This window comes from Drosophila hydei, unplaced genomic scaffold (genome assembly GCF_003285905.1).
Source record: "Drosophila hydei strain 15085-1641.00,03,60 unplaced genomic scaffold, DhydRS2 tig00008114-arrow-pilon, whole genome shotgun sequence".
NCBI lineage: Eukaryota > Metazoa > Arthropoda > Insecta > Diptera > Drosophilidae > Drosophila > Drosophila hydei.
The window spans coordinates 8,911,399-8,921,867 of NW_022045827.1; the positions used below are offsets into that span (position 1 = coordinate 8,911,399).

At 36.0% G+C, this 10,469-nt stretch overlaps 2 protein-coding genes across 2 annotated transcripts; one reads left to right on the plus strand and one right to left on the minus strand.

Annotated features, from left to right (window-relative positions):
* The first annotated feature begins 3,635 nt into the window (after positions 1–3,635).
* LOC111601746 lies at positions 3,636–4,607 on the plus strand. Its single transcript, XM_023318488.2, has 4 exons — positions 3,636–3,992; positions 4,049–4,148; positions 4,218–4,268; positions 4,333–4,607. The coding sequence occupies exons 1-4, from the start codon at positions 3,718–3,720 to the stop codon at positions 4,414–4,416; spliced, it is 510 nt and encodes a 169-aa protein (XP_023174256.1). The 5' UTR covers positions 3,636–3,717; the 3' UTR covers positions 4,417–4,607.
* A 222-nt stretch (positions 4,608–4,829) lies between these two features.
* LOC111602224 (inhibitor of growth protein 1) lies at positions 4,830–6,680 on the minus strand. Its single transcript, XM_030224427.1, has 3 exons — positions 6,347–6,680; positions 5,353–6,272; positions 4,830–5,296 (listed from the first exon to the last, which is right to left on the minus strand). The coding sequence occupies exons 1-3, from the start codon at positions 6,477–6,479 to the stop codon at positions 5,090–5,092; spliced, it is 1,260 nt and encodes a 419-aa protein (XP_030080287.1). The 5' UTR covers positions 6,480–6,680; the 3' UTR covers positions 4,830–5,089.
* Positions 6,681–10,469: the final 3,789 nt, after the last annotated feature.

The window sequence follows — 10,469 nt, forward strand, 5'->3', positions numbered from 1 at the left end:
TTTTGCGCCCATTTGAGCTTCCGTCGCTGGCTCTGTCGATTTTTGCAATAATTTACTTAAGAAAAGTCTAAATATGTTTGCCAAGAGCTGCTCTTACCTCTCCATCGGCCTCAACTTTATTGCCAGCAATTTCTAGCAGGCTGCCAGGCAATTGTTCATGGCGTTTATCTTCAGCGTCTGGCGATAAAATGTTGTACAAAATCCATGTGACTTTATGCGACAATATCCAATAAATCTACGCTTGGCCCCAAGGCCTGAGTCTGACCCCCACACAGGCGAGCCGGAGTTGGGCTAGAGTTGACCTTCACAGCCCTTTCAACGCCAACCCTTTGGCATTTGGCATTGTTTGCATTTGCTGCGTTGTCTGCGCCCTTTCAAAGGGTTTAATTGTGCTTTTTGTCTGCCTGTTGACATAGGTATAGTCATCCGTCCATATGTCTCTCTTCCTCAATACCCGACTCTATTCAGCATTGGTTTCTGGCTAGCGAACGTGTTAATTAACTTGTATAAATCAAGCGATAATCAACTGAATAATCAACTGAGAAACTGCTACAAATATGAGGGCACAAAGCTAATGAAAGCTGATTTAGATATGTTGTATCGGAGATTTTTATATTATTATTATTATATATTTTTTGTATTAGTAAAATTATTACTTAATATGTTTTTTTTCTAATTTTATTTTGTGTAGTTATTAGCTTTTTATTTAATTATTTTTTATTTTTTATATATCTTTTGTGATAAAAATTTTCAATTTTAAATTTTTTAAAAATTTCATATACATAATATAATTATTTTATTTTCTCACCTGACTAATTCAATATATTTTTTTATTATTCAAATGATAACTTATTATTAATTTTAATATTTTTGTAATATTATTTTTATTATTTTAATTTAGTCAATAAACAATAATTTATGAAATTTAATGAAATGTTTTAGATTTAACAACCTAATGATTATATTGCAATATTTGTCAGCTCTTTTCTCTGACGTCCTCCAAAGTAAGCTTTTCCATAAAGCATTTTAAGTAGCCATAATAAATCCAATGCTCGAAAAGCCAATGGCACAATGCAGCTTGGGTCCATTTAAAAGTCAATTCACAAAGCCCGTCAAAGCTGCAGCAGCAAATCCTTTTCTGCTCGCCCGCGAATGCGAATCCGAATGAACAGCTCATAATTCTCGCGAGATTGAATTTCTGCAATGGATGCGCCTTCTTCTTTTTTGAGATGATAAATGCCGCTTGCCACACAAACGATTTGTTGCGCATACTTTCGAGAGAAATTTATGCGAATTTGTAATGCAATTCATAAGCCGCAACGTTGCAGAATGCAACGTTTACAGAGTTGCAATTTATTGTGGCGCAGAGTTGTCAATGCTGGCAAATATATTATGCCCTCCCCCTCCCATTCCGGGCCATCTGAATGCTGCTTTCTGGTTGCTGAAAACGATTTTATATGTTAATCAGCAGCCATTTCGCTCCATAGAAATAAACTGGAATAAATATTCTTGATGTCAGTTGTAATGAAAAAAATATATTTGATATTGTTATGGAGCAGTTAAGAAGTTTAATGGCAAAATAAATATATTTTAATATTATTGAATTGAAGTAACTTTGTTTGCAGTTTTTCCTAACCTAACATCTTAAGCCCATTGCAACTGTATTTCTTACATATTATATGTACGTAAACAACAACTGAAAGCTTTTAGAATAACGCCTTTGTCAGCAGCAGCAGCTTTCGAAACTTTCTCTAAAGTATTTTTCAATACCTTTAAATACCCTTTAATTTAGAGTCACTCTCAAAGTATGCCAAAGAAAATGAAGTCACAGGCAAATAACGGTCCTTGTTTCAACATGCCATAATCATGATTCAACTCCTTCGGGTGTCATAAAACTTTCAGCTACAAGCAAAGTCAATCCCTCTGTCTCCCTCTCATCTTTTGCCGACCTCACATGCATGAGTTAACGCCATCTACTGGAGACAAGTTTAATTATTGAGCTGTGCACTGCCGCCATTTTGATGCTGCGCCTCACTTTACAATTTGTTTGCTTAGTCATTGAGTCATTTAGTCGTGCAGTCAGCTAGTCAGTCTGTCAATGTTGACAACGCAGCGACTTTGCCGTCGCCAACTCTAAACGCTTCAGTTGGCATCTTTGTGAGCAGCGACGCTGACGTCGGCAGCGCATTAAAACAATTTTGTTAATTAAGTAGGAAAAATTGTTAGTTTATTTACTCATCAACTTTGCCAGTGCCCATACCTACGACTCCCACATACTCTCACTGCACACACTTCACTCTCTTTCTCTCCCTCCTTCCCTCTCTTTGTCTATCTCTGTCACTCGCATTACCTTTACTCCTCTGCCTCGTGCCTAGTCCTTTGGCAAGTTTTTCGCCTAGCGCGGCAAGTTTTGCAGTTTGCTTTGTGCGCTGCCGCTCAAAAATTCTCAAGTGCACAATTAATTAGTAAAGTTGGCAACGCCGACCGAGCAAGCAAAAGCGGATCGCAATTTTCAACGCTCTTGGAATTTATGGTCCGTTCTGATTAGACTGAAGTCAGCTCCCATTTAGGACTTCAACTAAATAGCTAAGCTTATCGGCCATTTTGCCTGGAAGTGGATGTCGCTGTTGGCTTTCTTTGCTTGGCGTCAAATTGAAAATTGATTGGAAATTGCATAAGTAATGAAAGTGATTCGTGGACCAATCGATTGCACCAATTCAATCACTTCGTGTATCACTTTGTATTTTACAAAAGCTCCATTGTTCAAACTAAAATTAAATTGAATAGGCTTTCCAAGGCGCTTAAGAGGAAAGCTGATTGCCAGAGCCTACAAATAAATTAAATACGTTATTTTCGTTGAAAATCAATTTGCGACAAACTCATACATTTTTAACACGTATAAACAAATAAGTTTCGTTCAAGAAAATATAAAAGCATATGTAAATAATAGAATAAATAAATGTACAAATACTACAATAAAAAAGTGCATTAAATGTTAATAAAGAATTTGTAAGTTCTTGGGATATAATCAAAATATATGGTTTTAAATTTAGTATTAAGGAATTTAAATTTAACTAACAGACGCTTTCTATTTAGTTGCTGTAAAAATTTTTCTGTTAACTAACATTTTGTAATTTTTAGCAAGCTCCCTCTGTCGACTACTCGCCGAACTATAAAAAGTGCAAACAAAATGCAATGTAGCTCTCAAAACACTACGCCTTGCGTCTCTTCTTATTTTGTTTGGCTGATATTAATGTCGGCAATTTAAATAAGCTTATTGTACACTTAAACATGTATTGTTTATATCATATAAAAGTTACAAATATAGAATGTATAAAAAAAAAATAAAATGAATAATCCAAACTGGAATGCATCAGAGTAGTAAATTGTCGCATTCGTGAGCTACACTTATCGATAGATTTTTATAATAGACTACATTCAATATGAAACCAATTAGATTACTTAAAATTTTTTACTATGCCAAAACTAAAGATATAAGCTTAAACTTTTTTGTATTTAAATTCATACAAGTATATTAATAAGAGTCAACAAATAGTTTATTTTATGACGTGATCACCTTAACAAACAGTTAATCGATAGTCTTGTAGCATCTCTAATTTATTGATTACGGTCACATTGCCAGGGCGTTGACAAGGCGTTGTTGTCGTTTCATAAACATATTTTACATCTTGTAAATAACAAATTTATTTATGAAAAATGGTTGTCTTAAGCTCCTGCTGGTCACCAATAATTTGGTCTACTAATGTGCGCACAGGCAGCTATGCAGTTGCCGCCTACACGGCAGCTCTAAGTGTCGTTTTTATCACACTTATTTCCTACATGCTCGCTGGCGGAGAATCTGGACAACTTTATTCACCTCTATTTGAAACGGACATAAGGACATCAATGCCAATAGCTGGGGGTTTTTTTATAATATACTTTCTGCTGATTATAATATCATCCTATCTTGTGTATTATGGCATTAAAATAAGGTGAGTGTACAAGTATGGAAAATGTCTTATAGTTCATTAATTAAACCATTTCATAGTACGCGTGGTTGGCTGTTGCCCTGGCTATTTTTCATTGGACTTGCAATTCTATTTCAATTCGCTTGGAGCCTTTGGTTAATTGGAGGTTACTACATATATGTGAGTATATAGCTAAGCACAATAATACATTTTGATTGATTTGTGACTAAATAATAATTTACTTAACAGTTGGAGCAAACATTCTCAGCGCTTCTTAACTTCGTTTGGGTCGCCTATAATGTAAGTAGAATTAAAGCTACGATCTTACAATAGTAATTACAATTTGAGCTATCTTTTCATTTAGTTATATTGCTGGCTCGTGGTTTTCTCGCAATACCAAATATTTTTGGAGATACAGAATCCAAATATCGAACTATTGATGCCTTAAGAACGAGTCTAAATTCGAAATGCCAATCGAATATTTAAAAATTTAAATGAATCTTCATTCTAAGTTTTATTTATAAGTATAAATGACCATACAAACACTCCGTCCATAGTCTACATATCAATAACGCTGTATTCCATTTTAAAAGTGTCTTATATACATATACATACATATTCAATTTACACATATGTATTCTATACAACACGCAGAGAATATTATACATTTACATTTATAGAAAACTAAATTGGTTTGTTTTCTCTTTATCTACTGTACAAATCATATTATAGCTAGCATATCAAATTGTATATAAATTATGGATTCTACAATTCTACAAATTGGATCTGGAAGCTAGCTTTTAGCTGAGCTTTGGCTATTGAACAGTATAAAATATCGAATGTTTATTTTAGCATTTGTTAAATTTTATTTTATACATCGTATATATATAGCTTGAACGTTTATACAGATATTGACGAACCTTTTAAACCACCGAAAGCAAAATGTGGTATGCATTGGGGCGAAAGTAATAATACAATACAAAGTTAAATTTGCGAATGGGTGTATGTTTACATATTAACTATAATTGTAAGAAGCGAATAATTTACATAGTGCTGAGCCCTGGTCTAATCGTAATGGCTAAGAGTGTTTAACACAAAAAACTGTTTTAACCAAACATTATTTAAGTTTTCTCCTCTTTTTCCTTATTGTAGCGCTCCAGCTCCTTAAGAAATTGCGCCTTCGGCTTCATGACGTTGGGTCGCTCGCCGCGGCAGTTCGGACAAAACCATTTGCCCTTCGGTTTAAGCACAAGTGAAACGCACGAGAAATGGAACCACTCGATGGGACACAAGTCATTGTCACAGAGTATCATTTCGCCAAACGAAATCTAAGAAGAAAGTCAAATAAATAATTGCACTACTGTTTTTTCGCCTTAAATCTCACCTGGTTGCACACGCAATACGTTGGCTCATCCGGATCGATGGTCTCTGGCGGTGGCGTTTCCTCGCGAGTATTTGCCGCTGTATTTGTAGCGCCCGCGCCGCGCACTTTACGTTTCTTCTTTTTGCCGGAATTGCTGCCGCCGCCATTGCCGCCGGCTCCGCCTGTTCCACTGGCCACGTTTCCGCCTGCCAACTGAACTTGGCTCTTACGTTGTCCCAAGCCACTGCCACTGGCCATTGAAGACTTGCGTTCACTGTTTCCATTCCCACTGCTACCAGCTTCATTAGCTGAATTGGATTCATTGCCGCCCATTTCAGTGGAGCTGCCATTGTTGGGTAAACTCTCGTTGCGTCGCCTTGAACGTTTGCTGCCCGAACGCTGAAGGTCACTGTTGCTGCCACAATAGGAGCCATTGTAGCCATTGCCACTACTGCTCATATGGTTGGAACGATCATAGGTGGGCGTCGAGCTGCCGCCATTACCACTGACGCCACCGGTTGAGGCCGACACGCCAATAACACCGCCGAACGGCAGTGCACCATAATGCTCCTTCGAAACGTTGGCCGTGTTGCCGCCTAATCCGCTACTATTTAACACATTGTTTCCCGCACTGTTGCCCTGATCACACATTGGACTCTGTAACCGCTGCAGTTTTGAGGGTGGCCCATCGTCCAGCTGTGCGTACCGTTCACGCTCTTCCTTCAAGTCGAGATTCTTTTGATCTGTATCCAATTGTCTAACCTTACCGTCTATTATCTCCTGCAGTAGATTCACAATTTGCATTTTCTCATCGCCCAGCTCCTGTGCCTGTATAAGGCTCTGGTGCATGCGCGTTATGGAACGGCAACGGCGATTGGTGTCGGGGGAGTTCTGATGCAGCACATAGAGGTCATAGTAATGATCCACGTCCCGTATTAATCCTGTAAAGAGCCAGAAGTTCAGATAGGTTAAGTGAGAATTTTGCTGCTCGTTGGTGGATTATTTTGTAGCTTACCTCGGTACTGAACGTCGATATCCCGTATGCGAGAGAGTTGGCGTTGCACATCGTCGGGCAGATTCTCCACGGAATCGAGATAATTATCCACATAAGTGGCCGAGTTTATGGCCTCAGATTCGGATGCAATCATGTTGTGAATTGGCTTGATACACTTGCTAATTGCGGTCCTACGACATTGATTTGAGTGCTACGGTACGGTTCATTACAAACTAACTCTGAATTAGATGTGTGCAAATTGGTCAACTGAGTTTTTACGCTGCAAAATATAAGTTTCAATTTTTTTAAGATGTTGCGACTGTACGCCTGTATTTGTGTATGTGCATGTGTATAGTTTGGGTGTTGGAAAACAATCAAATACACTCTGTAAACGAGAACAGTAGCCGTGCGTTAACAGTGCTGTTTAAGTTGAATTCCGCGTTAGCATGATACGAAAAATGCGTTAACATAAGACTGCTATGCCAATTACTATAGTTAAAACCACCCTATTTATAAGTTACCCGTTGTGAATACTCTGTTATATATATATATTATCGTTTGCTTAATCGTACGGGTATTTTAGGGAATTTATTGAATTATCTTTACCGTAACAGTATTGGAAAACACTTTAACAGTAAATTAACAGTTCATAATGAGTACAAACAATGTGCGCGCAAATATTTAAAATATTTAAATCGTTTTCTAAAAGACAGTTTAAGTATATATCTTTCAATTTTCTTAGCATATTCGTTTTCATAGAGAAGGTTATCAATGCTTACATTTTTTTCCATACATATATATTTAAATTTTATAATCAATAAATTAGAATTTTTAAATTTTATAATAATTTTAAGTCTGCTGCGTATTGGTAGAGGATATTAAATCAGCGCTCCCAATTGGCAATACAATTTATGTCCAGATTCATTAAAAATTATGTGGTATTTCTTAGCTTGACTTTTAGATCTTGAATAGTTGCAATTGAAAATGCAAGTCTTTATCTAGCCAGCAGGTGCAAGCCTGTGTGATTATTTTGCAATATGAAACATCTGTCTATAACGATTTGAAAACATTTTTGGGTATTTCACAATACACCGCAACCTGGGCAGCCATATGGAAATGGGGTTTCACCGACACGCAATCAACGTGCTGCAAACAGAAGCAAAGACTAAGACCAAAGTTTAGCTAAAACACTTACTGCAATGTCAACCGGGCCGGGCTGGGGTTGTGGGTCTTAGTTGAAGCTTTTTTATTTTTGTTTTTTTGTTTTTTGTTAGTATGGAAATATTTTTTGGGTTGCGCTGTAATTTTGGCATTTATCTGACTGCAGCACAGCGACAACGAGCTCATTCAATTAACAGACGCGTTACATGCGGCTCGGCGCTGCTCTCCGGCTCCTTCTATCGCGCTAAGTGCATAGTGTACGTGATAAATGTGCGAATTCCTAGCACTCGCGCCAATATGTCCAGCGTTTTCATAGTGTTGTTGCCTCTCTGGTGCTTACTTTCCCCTATTCAACCGGCAAAAGGTTGTAGATAAAGCAAAATCTTTTCCTAGCCTCTTTCTCTCTCTCTCTCTGTCTCTTTCTCTCTGCGATAAGATCTTCATGTGAATCGTGTTTTCTTTTTTATTATTATATGCTCGGATTGTCCAATAGCTAAATTCGGCTTGGAAGCATTGCAATTTCTGTTACGCAACGGAAATTTCGATTTAAATCCATTTAATTGCCATATATTATCGTGGAGCACGTGCCCCATGGCATACATTGGATATCGTCTATATACCAGGTGAGAGAGATAAGAGAATTTATAAAAGAAATTTATCAATAAGTGTGATTAATATAATGGAAATTTTGCACTTTCCTTAAGAGCCTTTTACGTATTCAATCAGAATGTGAAATCAGAAAATTAAGATATTATTTTATGATCTCAAATATACCTTGCGAAGTGCTCATATCTCAAAGGCCCAACGCCTTAAAGCTTCTCTAGCATCAGTTTCTAGTTTCACTCGAGTTTAACCGGTTGCTCAATACTCGTTCACCTCTGAAGACGGCCAAAATTTATTTACCTGCAAAACAAAGGCAGCCTAGCTCTAAGACAGTGAAGTTTAAAGTTTCTTTCTAACTTGGCACGACCTCAGTAAGTGGTTTCAAATATTATGTGCACATTTTAGCTATCTATAATTAATAAAACGAGGAGGTTATTAAATTGTGATAGAAGAAAAGTTCACCCATTGTCATTTATTTACTAGTTTTTTAATTTATTTATTATTTATTTTGTCTTAATTTTTATACCTTTCCCAAATCACTTTCCTTTTGCATCGTTTAATTTATAAAAAACCTTCAACCTATCCTCCTAGCCATTTGTTTTCAAATATGTAAATATAAAGAGAAAAAAATGCCTAGAGCAAAACACTTGCAAGACCTTTCCATGTCCTCAAAGTGTGCATTGTTCGAAGCTGAGTCCAGTTTAGCTCGCCCAACTTTTACCTCATCCATAACTCGGACTACATTTAATCTTAAGAAAATCTTTCACTTTTTATGTGCCCTTGTTGGGGGCTTCATATATTTTGTCACAAGACAACTTTGGTTGCTTGCTTGCAAAGAGGCCAATGAAAAAGTGAAAAAGTTGGAAAAGTTGAAAAATCATTTATTCGGTGCACAGCATGAAATTGGCCTGAAAGACAAAGATTTATTAGATAATATTTTGGAGATACGTGTAATGAAGTATAATTGCCTAAGATCATATGAAATTATCCTATTGAAGAAACTGAAACTAAAATTGATCGAAACGAAAGACTTAGGCAACAAACTTGAAAGCCTTCTACGTTTATTGCTTAACACTTTCGTTTCAATCTTTCATAACAATTAGCCAAATAAAAAAACGACCGCAAAGTGAGTGCACGCATTAAAATATATATCTATAACCATTGGAAATTTACATAATATCGTGCTTAAGATAAATGAAAAACTGCTCAAAAGGAAAACAAATTACAGCTCCGAAAACCGCGGATGATAACACACGGCGCCAGGTGACGTTGACTGCGAAAAAGCGAAAACAAAACAAAAAACCAAAATACAAACTCAAAACAAAGTCAAAAAAAGCCAAAAAATGTTGAATATTGAATACCCTGTAAATGCTGAGAATTCCTCAGAGGGACTAAAGACTATGTGAAATTGCCATATATAAAACATCCCATTTAGTCAAGCTTTCAGTTACAAACAAACAATATATATATATATATATATATATATATATATATATATATATATATATATATATATATATATATATATATTTGCTATGTATTCATTTAATTTCTTCAACTAGTTTTTATCAAACTAAAATTTATATTCTCAATTTGAGTTGATTTTATTCATCTCTTGCAACACTTTCATCTTTATTATACTGTTTAAGCACTTAGTTTATGGCAGTAATGCATTGATCCAGGTAAGATAACATCTCATATAGCCAACTGGATGTTGAATCGTTAACAAAGCAAACTACTTTGGCGGTAATATCCGCTCAACGAAATTGTATACAAAATCAGTGCAGCGTTGCGTGTGAGTTTGCAAAGAAAACGTCAGCCAAAAGCGTTCGAGTCTGGCCAAAGTCAAGGCAGCGGCTGCGACAGCGAAATTCTTTGGCAGCAACTGCATTCGCGTTGCTTATTTTTCGCTTCGCATTCGAAGCGCATCGCACGAATGGGCAAGACGTGAAAAGCAATCGCGGTTCAATTGTGAAGAGATTCAAACTCTAATTCGACAATTTTATGTGCTAACTAACTAACTTAAGCTATGTGAAAAAAAGACATCAAATTTAATCAATGAATTAATAAAGTATATTCACATTTGCGAGCTGTTCACAAGACATTGTCTATGCCGCTTAAGCGACAACTTTTTATATCGAATTGAAAAACATTTGAAAGCGTGCAAAAAACTTGTTGCACTTACAAAGAGAAAGGACAACGATTTTTAAGCGAGAAATTTGAAATTTTCAAACAATAGTTGCAAAAAAATAATAAAAATATTCCAAAGAAATCTATGCAATTATTATGTTTTAAACTATATTCACTTCTCTCATTCAAGTTTGATTTAAATTATTAAATTATTTCAGCTATAATGAAATATATAAATCAATTCAATGCA